This window comes from Vidua chalybeata, chromosome 3 (genome assembly GCF_026979565.1).
Source record: "Vidua chalybeata isolate OUT-0048 chromosome 3, bVidCha1 merged haplotype, whole genome shotgun sequence".
NCBI classification, from domain to species: domain Eukaryota; kingdom Metazoa; phylum Chordata; class Aves; order Passeriformes; family Viduidae; genus Vidua; species Vidua chalybeata.
Window position 1 is genome coordinate 113,687,383 of NC_071532.1, and position 18,550 is coordinate 113,705,932.

The 18,550-nt window shown below is 53.2% G+C and overlaps 1 protein-coding gene across 3 annotated transcripts; it reads right to left on the minus strand.

The window, feature by feature from the left end:
* Window positions 1–923: 923 nt before the first annotated feature.
* FNDC4 (fibronectin type III domain containing 4) lies at window positions 924–12,124 on the minus strand. 3 transcript variants are annotated; one of them, XM_053937222.1, is made up of 6 exons: window positions 11,958–12,124; window positions 6,136–6,251; window positions 5,447–5,651; window positions 4,498–4,587; window positions 3,129–3,262; window positions 924–2,192 (listed from the first exon to the last, which is right to left on the minus strand). In XM_053937222.1, exons 1-6 carry the CDS (start codon window positions 12,028–12,030, stop codon window positions 2,160–2,162), a joined length of 651 nt encoding a protein of 216 aa, XP_053793197.1. In that variant the 5' UTR covers window positions 12,031–12,124; the 3' UTR covers window positions 924–2,159. The 3 variants fall into 3 exon arrangements, with proteins under 3 accessions (XP_053793197.1, XP_053793198.1, XP_053793199.1); XM_053937223.1 differs by lacking the exon at window positions 11,958–12,124 and adding an exon at window positions 7,330–11,908 and having other exon boundaries at window positions 924–2,195; XM_053937224.1 differs by lacking the exons at window positions 6,136–6,251; window positions 11,958–12,124 and adding an exon at window positions 5,924–6,129 and having other exon boundaries at window positions 924–2,195.
* Between the last annotated feature and the right edge of the window lie 6,426 nt (window positions 12,125–18,550).

Consider the following 18,550-nt stretch of genomic DNA (forward strand, 5'->3'; position numbering starts at 1 on the left):
CTTCCCTGCTCTCCTGCACCGCCATAGTCTGAGAAGTGGTGACTTGGGGTTTGGGGTTTTTTTTTTTGGTTTTTTTTTTGGTTTGTTTGGTTTTTTGTGGGTGGGTTTTTTTTGGGGTTTTGGGGGTTTTTTTGTTGGTTTTTTTTTTCAGAGGGAAAGAGCTTTTTCCTCAACAACACACCCTGATTTTACATTTAATGTTAGACTTGTGTTCTTTTATTTGGTCAAAACCTCTGCATTTTGACTTTTTGCATCTTCCCTAGTTCCTCACCTCTGCTACACAATCTGATCCTTTCATTCTTTATGTGTGTCTCTGGCCTGGCTAAAAATCTCATGATAGCAGGCATGTCTGCTATGACTTTCCAAGACAGAACTTCTAAACATTTTCCACGACACTAGAACATTCTTAAAACTCTTGTATTTCCCTGGCAGCCCTAGTTTTTCTAATGTACCTCCTTAAAAAGAGCTAGCAGGCAAAACAAGGTGTTTTGTCTCTGGAACTGTGGCCATGCTCCTTGCAGCCCAGGTCACAGCCCAGCAGCAGCTGCCATGGTGCTGTTGCTCCTCAGGTACCCCTCTCCTCACCTGAGCAGGGAGCAGCCCAGGCCCCTCTGGCCAGCAGCCTGTCAGGGTCAGACCCTGTCCCCCTCCTTGGCCCTGCTGCTGGGATGTGTCTGCTCTGCAGAGAAGCAGCCACAACACCCTCAGTGGGACAGCCTGCAGCTGCTCCAGCAGCAGCACAGGGCCCAGCCTGCAGCAGCAGCAGCTCTCCCTCGAGGGCCAGAGGGGTGCAAGGTGACCATGGAGGACCTCCAGCTCTTGCACAGCATGCAGGAACAGATCTCCTACGGACCAGGACACGTGCATTCAAGAATTTGTACATGCATACATGCATGGACATACACAGACACCTGAAGCTCTGATGCTGCCTTTGAGCCAGGATGCTTTTATTGAAAAGACCCTGCCACAGGAGTTGCTTATCCTGTCCCTTCCCCACCTAGTCCTGCAGCAGGAGCTGAGCAGCACCAGGAAGGAAAAGTCCTGAAAGTGCTTTTACTGGGAGATTTATTCCTGGAAGACACTGGATCCTGTGATGCTTGAGTCCAGGGCTGCAGAGCCTGTCTGTGGCAGGCTGCAGAGCAGAACATGGAGAGAGAGCAGCAGCCAGGGCAGCAGGGAGCCTCCTTATTTCACCCCATTCCCTCCAACAGAGACTTTGCAGGCCTCACCACATTGTCTCCTCCAGGCAGCACAGGCACTGTGCTGCTCAGAAAGTTCTTGGCAGCTCCCCTCAAACAGCCTGAATGTGCCAGCACTTGAGCCCTTCTGGGGACACAGCACAGCCACAGCCATGCCCTGACACTGCCCATTCCCCCAGCCCTGCAGGGCTTCCACCAGCACTCCCTGCCCCGCTGCAGGCTCTGCGGGCTGGCCAGGCACTGTGACAGCACTAGCACCTCATTGTCCCTCGTGTCTTCGTCCTCTGCAGTAGGCAGAAAATTTGAAGGCCCTGCACAGCCATGACAGGGTACAGCGGAGCCCTGTTCTCCAGCAGCAATCCACTCATCCCCTGTGCTGGCTGGGCCCAGCCCCACAGATAAACTCTCCTACATGCCACAGCTCACCTGGCAGTGCTGGGGCAGTGCCTGCACTGCCCTGCTCCTGCAGCCCCAGGGCCCTGAGGGAAGCAGCTCCTGCTCTCTGCAAGCAACCCCAAGGCCAAACAGGCAGCTGAGAGCACGGTCTGCCCCTGATGCCGGGCAGGCATCCAGTGCCACAGCTGCACCCCTGGCCTTGGCCATGGCCGTGCACAGGGACATGGCCTCCCCTCAGGCCAGTGCCTCAGCCCATGGGCTCCCCTTGGCTCCCTCCCACCCTAGCCGCTGGTGTGGCCCCCCACCCATCCTCAAGTCATGCTTCCCCCGGGAGGGAAGGAGGGCCAGGTGTGGGATGGGCAGGGGCACGCTCTGCATGCATGGCTCGGGAGCTGGCTCCGTGCACATCCGCAGACAGGTGCCCTCAGGAAAGCGGGAGTTCTGGTACGTGGATCATCGCATGCTGAGTTCCAGGCGGCGCGCCTGGTGCTGCCTCTTCTTCCAAGGCCTGCTGTGGCTCTGGCAGGACACCCAAGATCCCAGACGGCAGAGCTGGTGTTGCACTTACACCTCAATGATATTGACAGAGGGAGATTTCTTCTGTGAGAAAAAAATCTGCTTTAAGACCCTGCTTTGCTGCACCCCTGGGATCAGACCTGATGTCAGAGCCCCTCAGCCTGCAGCAGGCATCAAGACCAGCAGACCTCAGCAGAGCAGGGTCAGTTTGGAGTAGGGATCCAAAAGGAGGATTACCCTGGCAAGGGGTAATCAGCAAGCTGAAAAATCTGGAGGAGGGGAACTGGGGACTTGAAGTCCAAACAAGAAGTTTCCACTCCTGACATCTGCTGGAAACCAAGATGTGGAATCAGTCAATGGGGCAGTCAGCCAACACAGTGAGGGGAGTTCCCACCCTTGACAGAGGCAGCAGATGAGGCACAAGAAAACCGCTAACATATAGTCCCATTAGAGCACTGGGGCTATAAATCACAGTCTTTGGCAGGTAACAAAGGGAGAAATGTCAGATGCTGAGGGAACAGCCATATGAAGGTACTGCTCCCTCCCCATCCACAGCCCAACACAGCACTTCCATCAGGGTGAGGAAGGGGCTCTGGAATGACTTGCATGGTGATGACCCAGAGCCAGCTGCAGTGAAGGCAGAAAGGGAGCAGTGACAGACCAGTGCAGGAACCATGAGAACAGCTGCCTAGCATGTCCATTTGTCCATCTGTGCAGGAGAGGTGCAGCCTTGGAGGGGCATGATGAAGGCTCTGTTACAGTCAGAGGTCAGGTACCACCCTGCAGTGCAAGAGCTATCCCAGCTTGTCCTCTCTTCCAATGTTTCTCCTGCAATCACCCATGGGGCACACACACTGCCCCAGAGACCAGGGCTCACTGAACCCTAAAAGTCCTCAGTCTTTGGGGTGAGAGCACAAGCCGGGGTGTTTCCATATCTGGAGAGAGCCAGACTCTGTGCAGGCTGCAAGCCCCAGCAGACGCCACATGCCACCCCTGCTGCCAGCCATCCCCACTCACCTTGCTCCGCAGCAGCCCTCCGCTCGGTCGCTCTGGCGTGCTGTGCTCTGAGGAGGGTTTTGTCTTCTCCTTGTTGTTGTTGGAGTCATTATCCTTGATGATATCGTATTGTCTGCAGAACAGGGCGATCACCGCTGCCCAAAGACACACTGGATGAAGGACTCCCTGACAGTGGCTGCCTGTCTGCTCTCCCCACAGCATCCCAGATGCAGGGCAGTTGTGCCCAGGGTTCCTTGGGGTGCTGCAAACCCACACCCCCACCTGCATCAGCCTGCACCACCCCAGATACCTCTGCATGTGTGGCCAGGCCAGTTTCCTTGGGCAGACTGGCACAGATGTGGCTAAGGCCATTGCGCCACATGAGGTGCTCAGCACTCACCAAAGGTAGATGCTGAGGCACTCAAACAGGGACAGTGAGGTCAGTGGGTAGCTGTGTGGGTTTTGGAGTGCCTCCAGCAAGGCATTAAAGTTACTGAGCTGGTGCTTATGACCCTCACAAAGGCCAGCCTTTGTCTTTGTCTTTGCAAACTGGCTGTGGGATCAGTCCCTCTGTAATGCTTTCACAGCATGCATCTCATGCAGCACATCCCACATCTGGGAACTCTGGACACAGGAGTCTGGAGCAATGCCCCCAAGGGTGACCATGCTGGACTCACTCAACCCTCAGTGTGTGTGTGATAACACACAGGCACACAAAGACCGGGCCTGACTCCTCCCAGCTGGCATCCTGACACATCAACCTGTCCCAGGTGCAAACTACCAGCAGTGATCTTGTATTTTTCTTCCAGTGCCCTAGGAAAGTGTCAAGGCCAGGACAAGGAGAAATTTCTGCAAGATGCCACTACAAAATCCACATTTATTGGGAAGGCAGCAGGGGATCAATGACTTCCTATTCACAGCAGCTGTATGTGATCAGTCAGGAGCTGACTTACCTCCTAGGCTCCCATGCTCCCAGGGCAGCCTGCTGCCTGCACTGGCTTTCATTGTGCTATACAGGAGCAAACCACCCACTTTGCAGACTGAGACAACAGCCTCTACCAGCTAGTGCAGTAGTGTTATCAATCACGACATCTAAGGCCCAAACAACTCAATCGTCACTGTCAGCTGGGATGCTCCCACCCTGTAATTCCAGGTCCCATTCTGTCTCCTGCTCTTCAACATACTCCAGGCCATTACTGCTGAGCAGTAAGGCCGTGGTTGCTCCTATTACCCCACTGGCTCCAGCACTTACAGAGACTCAAGGGACTGATGAGGAAGGGTGCCAGACCCTCAGCAATGTGCCTCTGCACTCTCTTGAGCCACATCCTCTTTGTGAACCATGGATTGTACCTTTGCCTCAGCCTGCCAGAACACTGCTTGTGGCACTCACCTGCCCACATGAGCAGCACAGCCACAATGATAATAATCTCGCCTGTCTGCAGCTGCCGGTCTTTGTCCAGCCCTTCCATGGTGATATCACCTGCAGAGAAGAGACTCCAAGCAGGGCTGGCAGCAGATACCCTCCCACTACAGCAACACTGGAGGATTTGAGAAACCCCAAAGGAGAGAAGCCCACCTCCCGCAAACAAGGAAGGGTGTGGGATGACATCCTGTCTGGGGAGAGGACATGCATCCTGTGACCTTCCTGTGTCAGATAAACCATCCTTGCTACAAAGGTAGTCAGGGATTCCAAGGGCTTGTTTAGGTTCATGTATGGACTGCCCAATGCATGCCAGTAATCACTAAGGTCTCTCTCTACACAGCAACCAGGGCAGGTCAGGTCAGTTTAACACTGAAGTTCTGAGGAAAGGCAGCCATCTGCTTGCCCTGCCATACTCAGGACCCCTCTCATGGCTAGTGCTGGAGACAGACTGCCGTGCCCTCTATGGGGCATCATCTCTCTTGGACTTCTGATTCTCTCTCATGGTCCAGCATGTACGCAACCCCAAGGCAACACAGACATGAGTAGTAAAGGAGACCACGGCGCTCTGTCATTTGTCCTTGGGTAGCCTGCAGACTGGGAGATCTGAGTGTCTGTTCAGTACTGGCTTCCTACAGGCACCAACTGGGCAGGCCCCAGCAGCTGTCCTGGCCAGTCTGCCTAGCTGAATAGGTGCCAAGATCTGGGATAGGAGGGCTGCAAACCACAGCTTGGGGACATTATTGTGGATATATAGTGGACACAACAGTAGCCTGTACAACCCTGTGTGTCCCCAACAGCCTGCTGCTCCGTGCAGCACCTTCCTCACTGGTTGTGGAATCCCTGCCCATCTGCTGTACATGCCTCCAGGTGTGGCCCCACCAGCAGCAGCTGGTCAAGTTGGAAGGAGGTGCCTCACCTTGGTTGGAGCTGTTGGAAGGCAGACGGTCGGTCTCCTTCAGGGTGCGGAAGTGGACACGCTTGCTAGCCTGGCTTTCCCCATACAGGCCAATGCTCTGCACCTGGATGATGTAGTCAGCATCCTCTGCCAGGTCCCACAGCACACAGGCACGGTTGGTGGTGTTCACCTCCCGGATGAAGCGCTGCATCTGCCCGTCCTGCCTCTGCCAGAGGGAAGAGCTGTCACCCCTGGGAGGTTTGCTGCCAGCTGCACCAGGCACAGGCCCCCAGCTGCAGGGCTATGCCCTCACTCCTCCCTTCCCAGGCAACCATCCACCCCAGGGTGGGCCAGACTGGCCAGCACTGCCTATTCAGCATGCCTGCATGGCCTGAGAGCCAGGCACCTCCCTGGAGAAGGTACCATCACCCAGGGCTGCATAGGTGGAGCAAGGCAAGCAAAGAAGGGTTTATGTCATGGCCAAAGCAGCATCCTTACCTAGAGAAATCCCAGGGAAGCCATTGGAGGGACTACCCCCAATGCAGCCCACAGTCTTCTGCCTCCCACCAGGATGGCTCAGATGGGGCACCCTGGCAAGGGCTGCTCAGCAGCACAGATGTCCTCAGGCAGATGCCAGAGGAGCCTCGGAGTGCGGCAAAAGGACTGACATAGGAGCATGCTGGTAATCATGCTGGACAGATCCTGGATACCTGCTGTAGAATGGCATAGCCGATGACCACATCTCCTTCTGGCACATCCCAGGAGACTGTGGCAGAGTTTGCCTTCAGCTGCGTCACAGTCACGTTGACAGGGGACGGTGGCCTGTCTGGGTGAGCCAGGCATGGACCATGGCGAGGCACAGGAAAAAGGCAAAAGAAGATGTCTCAGAAAAGGCACTCAGCCCTGCATATCACCATGGGGCCTCTCCAATACCTGCCAATGGCAGCATGTTAGCTAGGGCTACAGGGAGCACCCTCCTTGGTGAACTTGTCCCCAGGATAAGAGTAGCACAGCAGATGGGGAAGCCTGAGCCCTGCCAGCAGCAACACATGCACAGCACGGTGCTTCCTGGGCTGGCACGCAGCTGCCCACTCTGTGCATGAGGAGTGTGCAGGTGCAGAGCTCTGGAGCTGTCCCGTGGATGGGCATGCCACAAATGCCTGGCACACCACCCAGAACTGCGTAGGAAGTAGCCCAGACACAGTGATGATATATTGATTGTGACAGAAAAATGGGGCACCTTGAAATAAACACACTCTACTCAATCTGAGAGGCATCTCCTCTGCCCGGAATTACTCCTTGCTGCAGGACATGGGAGAAGGCCAATGCCAAAGGCAGAGCTGGCTGTTCCAGTAATGCCTGGAAAATAGATCTTCCCAACAACATTAAGAGTGAATATATAAGAAAATCTTTACGTGAAAGCTTTCAGGTACACAATATGGCAAAAATCACATGTGGTACAGTAAAGTTCCAATTTTTATAAGGTTAGTCAATTAGTATACTTATCATATACTGTCCAATTAAAAGGCTAGTTGGTTAGGTAGTAATTCCTGGGGTCCTGCCCCACTGGAAGCAGTACAGAAGTTTCTCTTGCCCCAGTTTTGTTATGCCTGGTCCAGATTCTGGTTGGAAAACACAATGTTCTTGTAGCTGGCTCTCTTCTTGGAATAAGACTAAACAATATTTTTAGGAATGTATTTATAAATTTAGCTTATTGTTCTAAAATGTGGGGAAAAAAGATAGGAAAAGTACTAGAAGCTACAAACATGCATTAACAATCTACATAGCCACAAATACATGAAAAATATAAAACCCCAGTATCTTAGGCATCACCAGCAATGCAGTGCCATTGGCTGCAAAGCTGGCAGCAATGCTTGGCCATTGCTCTTCTATGGCAAGCTGACCTGACTGACCCATGGTCTGCACCATTGCCACTTTGAGATTTCACAGCACTGAGAGCACAACAGGATCCCACATGGTCCTGCACACAAAGCCAAATTTTGTCTGGAAGTTAGACACAGGAGCACATGAAAGACATTGAAGCTGCTGTTTGTATGAGTGTTCCCACTCCCCACATATAAGTCAGTGCCCGTCTACAAGCTGCCTGCGTAGCAGCTAGGGCTACAGGGTCAGTGCTGTGATTTATATAGAAAAAGAGGTCCAGGGGGCACCTGAGAACAAGAGAAAGGACAACCGTGACACCACCAACAACCCCAGTTAGAGTGACTCCAAAAATGGTGATTTTTGCAGGCCAGCTGTTTAAGTGCATTCATTCACATCTGAGTATACCCAGCTTCAGATCAAATCAGAGGAAGGCTGTGGTTCCCACTCTGAGAAATTCAGGGTTGGTCTGCCAGGGGCAATTAAAACAGAGAGGCGAGCCCAGAAAACATGTTCTAAGAGAGACTCTGGGACTGAGGGTGTCTCTAGAAGTTTGACATACCACCAGAAGACAGGGTTGCCAGAGACAAGGACACCACAGGGTTCTTATTTTCTCCTTCAGAAAAGGAGTCTGGAAAAGGATTTAAAGATACACTCAAACATTCTTTATCCCACAGTGTGTTTGTGTAGAGTTTTGCCTGTGGGGATCTGCTTCATCACTAACCTATGAGAGGGAGGTAATCTCTAAGCCTTGTCTGCATGCACACCCTGCTTGCCTACAGGCCAACAGCAGAACAGGCTGAACAAAGCTGCAGACCCAGCCTTGTCTATTGCCCGGGTGTATGTACTCTGTCGGCATAGGAGCTGAGCTTTCTGTAGATTAAATTATAGAATCATTGTGGTTGGAAAAGACCTCCAAGATCATCAACTCCAACCTTTGACTGCATAACCCCATGCCCACTAAACCATATTGCAAAGTCTCATGTCCAGTCATTTCTAGAACACTTCCAGGGGTGATGAATCCACCACTGTCCTGGGCAGCGTGTCCAATGCTTAACCACTATTTCAGTGAAGGAATTGTTCCCAATATCCAGCCTGAACCTACCCTGGCACAACTTGAGGTCATTCCCCCCTGTCCTGTCCCTGTTCCCTGGAAGCACAGTCTGACACACCCCTCCGGTTCCACCATCCTGTCAAGGAGTTGCAGAGAGTGAGAAGGTCCCTCCTTGAGCCTCCTTTTATCCAGTTTGAGTTCCCCCAGCTCCCTCAGCCACCCAGGAGACTTGTGCTTCAGTCCCTTCCCCAGCTGTGTTCCCTTCCCTGGACATGCTCCAGCCCCTCAATGTCTTTCTTGCTGTGAGTGGCCAGATTTGAGGTGCCTCAGCAGTATCCAGCACAGGGGGAAAATCACTGCCCTGCTCCTGCTGCCACACTATTGCTAACACAAGCCAGGATGTTCTTAGCTTTCTTGGCCAGATCATGTCTAACTGCTGTCAACCAGCACACCCACGTTCTTTCCCACTGGGTCATTTTCCATCATTGTCTGGTTTTTGGCCCCAGCCACAGCTGGGGTCAGGTCAGCTGCTCAGCTCACAGCCGAGCTCAGGCAGCACCCTGTCAGCCAGCAAACAACTGCCCCCTGCCTGGGCTGTCCCAGACACAGGCATTTCAAAGGGTGGCTCTATGGGGGTCTGCACATTTCTGCTTCTCTTTAAGCATAACAACAGTTGTCCTAGGTTACCACTAGTTAGGTTGCTAGATAGGTTTGTGCTAGCAGACATAATGGGGTCAGAACAGCCCAAGAATCCAGTGGTGGAGATTGGTCCAAGATCTGATTTGGTCTGGACCACCCAGTATGTGCCTAAACCACTCTTGGGCATGGCTTGGAAGCTATGACAAGCCAGAAAACCATTCCTCACAAGTAGCACTGATGTGCCTCCCTCTTTGGAACTCGTGAGTTTAATACCATGGATATGACCAGACCTTGCCAGCTGGCCTCGGGACAAGAACAGGACATGGTGCTTCACAGGATACATCCACAGTAATGAATTAGGTGGGTTTTTTTTATGTCTAACAGAATTTTAAAAGTCCTGAATATGCGTGATGGGGGCAGTTTGACTACCAACCTCTAAGTGTACGTGAGGAAATTAAAGATAGGGTCTGACATCTCTGCGACACAGAAGTTTGTGGACGGAGTTTGTAGCAGCTGTCCAGCCCTGCTCAAGAATTTTCTAAGCTTCTGCGAGGTGCCCAGTCTGTCCCGGCTGAGGTTTTCAGGCTGGGACTGCTGAAACACTGCTGGGACTGAGTCACTTGATGATCGGAGAACAAAAGCACTGCACCAATTCACAAGCCAAGCTGCTGAGTCCACACAAGTCTGACAAGTGCTCCAGCTGTATTTAGCCAGAGCTTGCACAGGCCCTGTGCAGGGACTGTCACCCACCAGCAGCAGAAGGGTGAGAGGACATGGGGGCATAGCGGAGCCTCAAGGTACGTGGCTTGTCAGTGCACCACACCCCACGCTCCCTGAGCACGCTTGGTGCACACTCCAGGCCAGCAGCCCTGGGTCTCTGTGACAGGAGACCAGGCTACAGTTCTGCATTACAACAACCAGTGTGCCTTGATCAGTTTGATGCTGAATGAACTGCAAAAAATACATTTTTGATCACATGGGATTTGCACAGCCATCAGGAAGAGACAAGACAAGAAGCCTCAGAAGTCAAAATGTGGGAAGTTCACCCTAAATACACAGAGCAATGTCTAATCCCAATCACCTCTGCTCTGGAGAGAGGCTGGGAGAACTGAGGTTTTTCACCCTGGAGAGAACACTCTGACAAGATATTGGAGCCCTTTCTAGTGCTTAAAGGGGCTCCAAGAGAACTGGAGAGGGACTTTGGACAGGAAAGTGACAGGACAAGAAGGGGATGGCTTTTCACTGACAGAGGCCAGGGTTAGATGGGATATCGGAAAGAAATTGTTCCCTGTGAGGGTGGTGAGGTCTCAGGACGGGTTGCCCAGAGAAGCTGTGGCTGCCCCTGGATCCCTGGAAGTGCTCGAGGCCAGGCTGGACAGGGCTGGGAGCAACCCGGTGTAGTGGAAGGTGTCATTGCCCATACCAAGGGGGTGGAATGAGATGGGCTTTAAGGTCCCTTCCAAACCACACCATTCCAGGATTGCATGAAATTCAAGATGAGACCTCAAAGTTGTAACAAGACTTCCAAAGGACAAAGCTTTGTGTATAATCCCCACATTGCATCTAATACTGTTCAGCCTGTTCTACAGCTGAGCTCAGAGCAGCTTTGAGCCAAAGCTGTTGCCATAAAGGTCTGTGAATACAAGAGCTCCAAAAACCATGCTCTCTGAAGCCAACACATTCTGGCTATAAAGTCATAAAGATGCTGTTGGGCTCTCTGGGAAAAGTGTGCCACTGTTTAGCTCAATCCATTAACTGCTAATAATTCTATATCACTTATAAATGATCCAGCTTAACTTTTTGTTAAAGCCATATTACAAAAGAGGGACCCCCACAGAAAGCACAGTCACTAACTTAAGGCCTAGCACAGGTTTTGTGCTGTCTGTACAGCAGCGTGCTCATTTTGGGCCTGACTAAGGGGTGGGAAGAGCTGGGCTGTGTACAGGAGCTAGCAGCACTGCAGCCTGTGGCTGGGCAGTGGGGGGGATGACTGGTGAGCAGTAGGAGGGATGGGTGGTGGCCAGTGGGAGGGATAGCTGGTGGGCAGCATGGACATGGACCAGATATGCCATGCATCCCAGCTCCATGGGTCAGCAAAGGGGCTGGACAGATACCTTTCACGAGGGATGCTGGCACATGTGGTGCTGCAGAGGGATGAGGGACGGGGCACGTCTCCACCAGTGCCCTCGCCATCCTGCTGTGATCCGGAGAGTGGGCCACCCCTGTCCCCCGGCCCATGCCCTTGCGGCTGCTGCTCAAGGGCACCCAGATGTTTGCCCAACTTACTGCTGCAGCAGGGAGTAAGCACCAGACTGAACATCTAAAAATAAGTGGCCCCTTTTTAACACCTCTGACTGCATCTCTTCCTGAATCCGTCAGTACGTGTTTTGCAACACGGCAGAATGTAGCAGAACACGTCCAGTATTCGCAATTCCATTTGATATCTCAGTAACCTGTCGAGAAGCAAACAGAGAGCAGCAAGCGGGTGCTGACAGCGGGCCACCCCGGCGAGTCAAAGGACACAAGGACAGCGGTGCCTCGGGTGCGCTGAGCTCGATGTCCCAGCGAACACCGGCAGGAAGGGACAGGATCCCCGTCACCCGGCCGGCCCCAGCCCGCCGCAGCCCTGAGGGTCCGTGCCCGGGGCAGGAGCTCCCTCGGGGCAGAGCGCCCATTCCCACCCGCGGCGGGAGCCCCTGGGAGCCCCGGGAAGGGCAGTGCGGCAGCAGCCGTGCCCCGGAGAGGGGACGAGGGCACGGGGGACTCGGAGGCCGCGGCGCCCCGGAGGTGCCCGAGGAGTCCTCGGGGATCGCGGCAAAGGCCACGCCGGGGATGCAGTGAGTCCGGCGGGGGTGTCTGGCGCGGACCGCAGCCCACAGCAGGGACGGGCGCCCGGCAGGGTGTCCCCGCCCGGCGGGACGCGCAGCCCCGGCGCCCTCCCGGCCCGGCCGCACTTACTGGCTCGCACGAAACACAGGTCGCAGCCGAAGAGCACCAGGACCGGGCTGATCATCGCTGAGACTCGGGCCATGGCGGCGGGGGCTGCGGCCCGGCCGGGCGCGGCCCTGGCACCGGCCCGGCTCCCTGCACCGCGGGACGGAGCAGGGCCGAGCCCCGGCCGCAGCGCGGGGGGGCGGAACGGCCGCCGGGCCCGGCCCGCCCCCGAGCGGCACCGCAGCGGCTCCGGCACCGCCTCTCAGCCGTGCCCCGGCGCGGCCGGCACCTCCCCCAGCCCCCCGAGCCGTACCCCGACACCGCCGGCACCGCCCCCACCCTGTCCGCGGAGCCCCGGAACCACCAGCGCCGCTCCCGGTATCGTTCTCCGGTAACCCCCAACGCCCCGCCGCAGGCTGCACTCCCGGCAGCCCCGAGCGTCCGCTCTCCCCGTGCTGCACCGCCAGCAGTCCCCAGTGCCAGCTATTTCCATGCTGCACCCCCGGTAACCCCAGCGCCCCTCTCCCCGCACGGGAGGCTCCGCACGCAGGCACACACGTGTCCTGGGCCGTGGGCCGCCGGCACGCGTGGCGCAGCGGGCAGCACCGCTGTCGCGACTGCTGGTCGCCGACAGATGCCGACATTCGGGCTGGTGCCCCCGGCACACTGCCACAGCTCCTCTGCACCTGGGGGTGCTCTGACCCTCCGGGATGCTCCTCCACGTGTGCCTGGCGACACAGGCATGGGGTCTGCCCCATCCCAGGAAAGGCAGCACTGGGTGTGCCTAATGAAGCAGTAGAGAAATAAGGAAACGAACCCAAACCATCCTCCATTACCTTACAGCAGTAACTTACTACTTTCTGTGAGCAATGCAGACTGGAAGGAGGAGTCAAGGCAAGATGGACTCTGTGGTTCCAAGGGCTGCTAAGGTGCTTCAGCCTAGCTGTGGTTTTGGGGAGACTTGGGAACTCCTGAGGCTCCTCTCTGTCCAGCTGATGTCCTTGGCTGCAGCCTATGTTGTCCTGCTGTGTAGCATAGCTGGACCCCAATGGTAGCTTAGACCATGCCCTGGATAAGATCAGCCCACAGCAGAAGTGGTACATCGGTGCGGGCATGTGTGCAGGCATGGGCACAGACATCCATAGTACAGTGCCCTAGGGCCCCTAAAAGTCTTTACCTAGTGACTTGAAAAGGCCTTTCCTAGTTACAGGAGAATTGGTCCGTGCTTTGGGGAGAGCTGTGGAAGACCAGGGTAGTCACGTTGCCATGTGAAGGATTTAATCTGCAGTGCCTGTGTGCAAAAGGCAAGTTCCAGCTAAGTGAGAACTGAAGCTTGTCAGAATTTATGTTAACTCTGCAGCTGCATGGCAGGTGAGGTGATCAAAATGGTCCCATCTGGGTTGTTCAATGCTGCTTTTCAGTTGCTCTTGGCAGATCAGGACTGCCTATTTCCTGTGCTGAGCTTCATTGCTGCTGCAGTCCACAATGGTGAGGAGGAGGGTGAGCCTGATATTGCTTTCCCAGCAGTCCTGTTTCAAAGCTCCTTCTCCCTCTGTCTGCATTATGGGGAAGGAACTTCAGAAAAGCCAAGAGTAGAGCTGGCAACTGTAAAACTGTGACTGCACCTGGTTTTACAGGAACAGTTTGCCAGTTATGTCTTCTCTGCAAGGTCCCTTCTCACTTGGTTGCTGTGAGAAGCACTCGGTTATTGCAGAGATAGCTGTGGGTGTTAGTGTTGACTGCTCCATAGCCTGTTTTTGCCACCAAGCAAGGATCCCTGGCTTGCCCAGCACTGCTCTGGTCTGCCCAGGAGTGCTCAGACATGTTATTTGAAAAGCTCAGTGCTATCAGGGTTAGGTATCAGTATTTTTTGATAGCAGAAACAGGTGGCCATTAGCACTGTGGGACAGTTTATTTTGCACCCTTCCGCCAAACTACTTAAAAGTGGTTCAGGCTCTATGTCCTTTTCCTGTGTTTCAGGGTGCAGCCCTATTGCTTGCGCAGGGTGAGAATTATGCTGTGATTGGGGAATTTTGTGTCTGATCACCCAAGACATCACTGTTGGCTGGCTGGCATTCCCACGCTTCACACACCTTCCAGATCAGTGCTGGACATGGGAAAGGACGTGCTGTGCCATTTAGGACAATCCTGGGAATTCAGTGACTGTGCACAGGCTGCATGGTGTGCTTTGGGAGCAGGTGATGGCATTTGTATTTGTGAGTTCAGTCTATAAATAATAAATACTGAGAGTGCAAATTCTCCACACACATTTAATTATCATTGGAGTATTTGGGATTTTGGCCAGGCAAAATTCAATTTGCAATCACAAATCAGGAACTAATGCATCTAAATTGTATTATATGCCTTGCAGTGCCTTGTACTTAGAATTCAGTGGGGAAATCCAGCAGCAGCCTTGAGATCCCAGAGATCTCACCTCTATAGCCTGGCCTGCAGGCTCCGAAGTCCCAGCCTGCCCTTAGCAAATACGAGGTTCTGGGGGTGGTGCTGGCAGCAAGAGAATGTCCTGCCCATCATGCAGGAGCCTCCTGTACCCGCATCACATTGCCCTGCTGTCACCTTCCTCTGCCCACCAGAGGAATACACCAGCAAGAACTCTCAGCACATCAGCACCTCTGCAGCTGGGAAAGGTTTGGATTGATTCTGCCTGTGCAGAATCTGCCCCATACTTCATAGTGTATAAATGTTATTGATTAAATGAAACCCACAAAGGATGCATGGGTTTTGTGTCCCTAATCTAAGCTTTAGTTAGCTGCTAACTGGTGTGAGGTGAGCATTCACAGATTTATGAAAGCATGACATGACCTGCAATAGCTGGGTCCTGATCTGGGGGCCCTGGAGCTCTGTGACTGTTCCCCTCCTACGACACAGCACTCTTGCAATTCTTTCCCCCATATTATGGCTGCTCCTTTTTCCTGCTCCAGAGCCTCCCATGGCCAGTTTTTGTGGTATTCACATGCCGTCTGAACAGAGACAGACAATTTTCTCAGGATTTCTCCTGAGAGAAGCAGAGAAAAGATAATCAAAACAATTCTTATCTCAATCGCTGCTCCCTGTTTGTGCCCATGTGGAATGTGGTATGGAGATTGTTTACCCAAGGTGATTGCTTGATTGGATTCTGGTGATGGTGTTTGGATTCACTGACCAATTGGATCCATGTGTATGTTGGGACTCTCAGGAGAGAGTCACAGGTTTTCTAGTTAGTTAGTGATAGTTCTTGTTAGTGTAATATAGTGTAATATAGTTATAGTATAATACAGTTTAATAAAGTAATTAAATAGCCTTCTGAAATCATTGGAATCCTGCACATCATTCTTCCTGAGTCAGGGATCCCAGCACGTGTAAGTTGTGACTAGCTGTGCCTGTGGAAGCCACTGGCAGCTGCAGCTGTGACTCAGATGGCCTTTTCCTGCTGAGCGTTGCCCCTCAAACAGTTGCTGGCTGGCCTCGAGGAGGGCTGGGCAGGGTGTGAATGCCAGACCTGCCCCTGCACCCCCAGACCCTGTCTCCCAACCAGCCCTATGCCTGCCCACCATGTCCTCTCTCCAGGGTTGTCTGACTGCTGCTTCACATTAGCTGTCTCCACGTTCACTGAAAGGAAATGTCCAAAGTTGCTGTGAGAGTTAATTCCCATCCAGTTTGTCATGTCTGTGTGCTGGCTGCTGTATCTTCCATTTCTCTCCCATGGAAGTGGGAATGAACACACTAATTCCCTGTGAGGATAATAATAATGGAGGGCAAGGGTACAGCAAACCACAGACATTTTCTATAAAGCTACTGCAGGGAAGTGCCCTATTGTCCTCAGCCGAGGAACAGGATCAGAACTGTCACCAGTCTATGGATATCGGCACTTCATCAACACTTCATGAACTTTATTAAATGTGGAAAGTCAATCTTCTAATAAGTAAACGCACTAATAACTCCCTGATCCTCCTTTTGTGTTTGTTTATATATTTTGTGATGGCATCTTTTTACCATTTGCTGCATCTGGATTTGGGGAATTCAGTACTGCCCAAGAACAGACATTTATACTTTCTATTATTGCAGGGTATTGTGAAGTCAAGAGTTTTGCTATGTAATTATGTGCATTGTGAAAAGTAATTTATTCTGTTGCATTTAGACCAGATGCCAAATTACTTCTTCTGGCGCTTCCTAGCCTCTATTGTAAGAAACAAGTAATAACAGTTTGCTATCTATCTGCACTGCACCATCTGCAACACAGGAAACCCTGGTCATCTTTCACGACTGATAATTTCTTTTTTACCCTTTTAATGTGGGACAACTAGACAGCATATGGTGTTTGAGATGTGGGTTTCCTGTGTGTCAGTATATTAATGATAGTGTTACCACTCAGCCCTTTCCCAGATCATTTACAGCACGTAAAGCCACCAAAGCCAAGAGCCTGAAGAAGCTGAAAAGTGATCTGACAAGTCTATCAACAGCAAAAGCATTCAGCACTGTCATGGTCAGTGAGCACACAACTGATCAAAGTTGATGAGCAGCTCAAAGATTCCCCCCCCCCCCCCTCCCCGGAAAGAAGTTTATTTGTTATTGCTCAGATAAAAGCACAAAGTACTGAACCTAAGGCACTTAACCCTCTTCATCAAGAGAATGGAGCACTGGGCAAACACTGGAGCTCAAGGCAAAGGCTGCTCTGCAGCGAGCAGCTGCCATGCAAAAGGGGATGTTGTGGCCCTCTGTAATGGACATACAGCCTGCAAGAAACTTGCTCTGGCTCTGTGCCCGATTCCCTACCTGTTACTACTGGGCTCTCTTCTGGGTTCAGTGTCCAGTTAGGAGCTTGGGCTATAGGGAGGGAGAAAACTCACCTGGCACTGCCTGGAAAACTCACTGGGCTGATCCTCGCTGGATACCAGGTGCCCATCAAAGCTGCCCCGTCACTCTCCCTCTCAGCTGGGCAGAGAAGAGAAAGTATAATGAAACACTCATGGATTGGGATAAGGACAGGGAGAGCTCACTCACCAGTTACTGTCATGAGCAAAACAGACTCAATTTTAGGAAATTTCTTTAGTTTATTACCAATCAAGTCAAAGTAGGGCAATAAGAAATAAAACCAAATCATAAAACCATCTTCTCACCACCCCTCCTGTCTTCCCCAGCTTAGCTTCACTCCCCAGTTCTCTCCATCCTCCCCCTCAGCAGTGTAGTGGGACAGGGAATGGGATCAATTCATCACAGCATGTCTCTGCCACTGCTTCCTTCTCAGGGGGAGGGTCGTCACACTCTTCCTCTGCTCTCACATGGGCTCCTCCATGGGCTGCAGGTGAGTCTCTGCTCTCCGATGTACCTCTGGTGGCTGCAGGTGGGTCTCTGCTCCTGCGTGGATCTTTTTGGGCTGTTGGTGGGTCCCTGCTACCCCTGCACCCCACAGGCTTCAAGGGAATCCCTGCTCCAGAGCTTGGACCACCTCCTCTATTCCTTCTGCATGGCCTGGAGGACTGCAGGGCTGTTGCTGTCACACACCCTCGCTTCTCTCTCTGGCTGATGCTGTGCACAGTTTTTCCCTTCTTAAATCCCAGAGGCACTGCCACCATTGCTGATGGGCTCTGCCTTGGCCAACAGCAGGTCTGTCTTGGGGTCAGCTGGCTTTGGCTCTGCTGGATGTGAGGAAGCTTCTAGAAGCTTCTCATAGAAGCCATCCCTGTAACCCCCCCCCCCCCCCCACCAAAACCCTGCCATGCAAACCCAATACAATTCCCTTAAGAGGGAGTTTTGGGCAAAGCAGCTTATGGTGGAAGCCTAAATTATCCTGAGTTGTTTAGCCTAGAAACTGTGAAACTGAGGGGGATGTGCTGACAGCTTCTCTTTCGATGCCTGACAGCTGCCAAGCATCTACGTGGCTGCTGCAGAGACTGGCATGGCCTGTTCCATGTCAGGGGTAGAACTTCAGTCCATGCTGACTTGGTCCACATGGAGACCAGGGCTGATCATCCTCTCAGGGTGAGACTGCAGAATGTGGATTTTGTTTCCAGCCACTCCTCCACCTCTGTCTTGCTGCCATTCTCCTGACACCCTCTCCCTGGCATTGCTTCTGACAGGACCAAAGTAATTTGCCAGCTGCATCACTGGCACTGGGATCTGCTCCTTGTGTTTGCTTGCGCTGGCTTTGCAACTGTTCCCGTAATTTGGGAGCAGAGATGAAGTTCCTGGAGAAAGGGGAGAGCGTGTGCTTGCCAGCCAGCCTGGCTCTGCCAACCTGTCTGTGCTCAGTGCAGTGCTAAGCCCAGCTGCCCCGCTGTGCAGTGCTCCACAAGCCCAGGGGCAGAGCCAAGGGGGCGTCGGAAGGAGGGGAACCCCGGGTGATGCCTGTACCTCCATGGCGTAGGACAGGAAGCTGTCAGGGACATGGGACAGCGAGACAAGGCACTGACACAGTGACACAGGGCACTGGGCAGCTCATGTGATGGAGAGCCACTCGTGTGCACCAGGCCTGGCAGGGGTCTGGTGCCACAGAACCTCCCTCTCCTGCTCAGGGGCTGCTCTGGGGTAGTCCTTGCCTCAGTGGCTGGTGATGGGAGGTGGTCAGGGACATGAGACTGGACTTCTTTTGGGTGGCACAGAGCCAGCCACCCCACCTG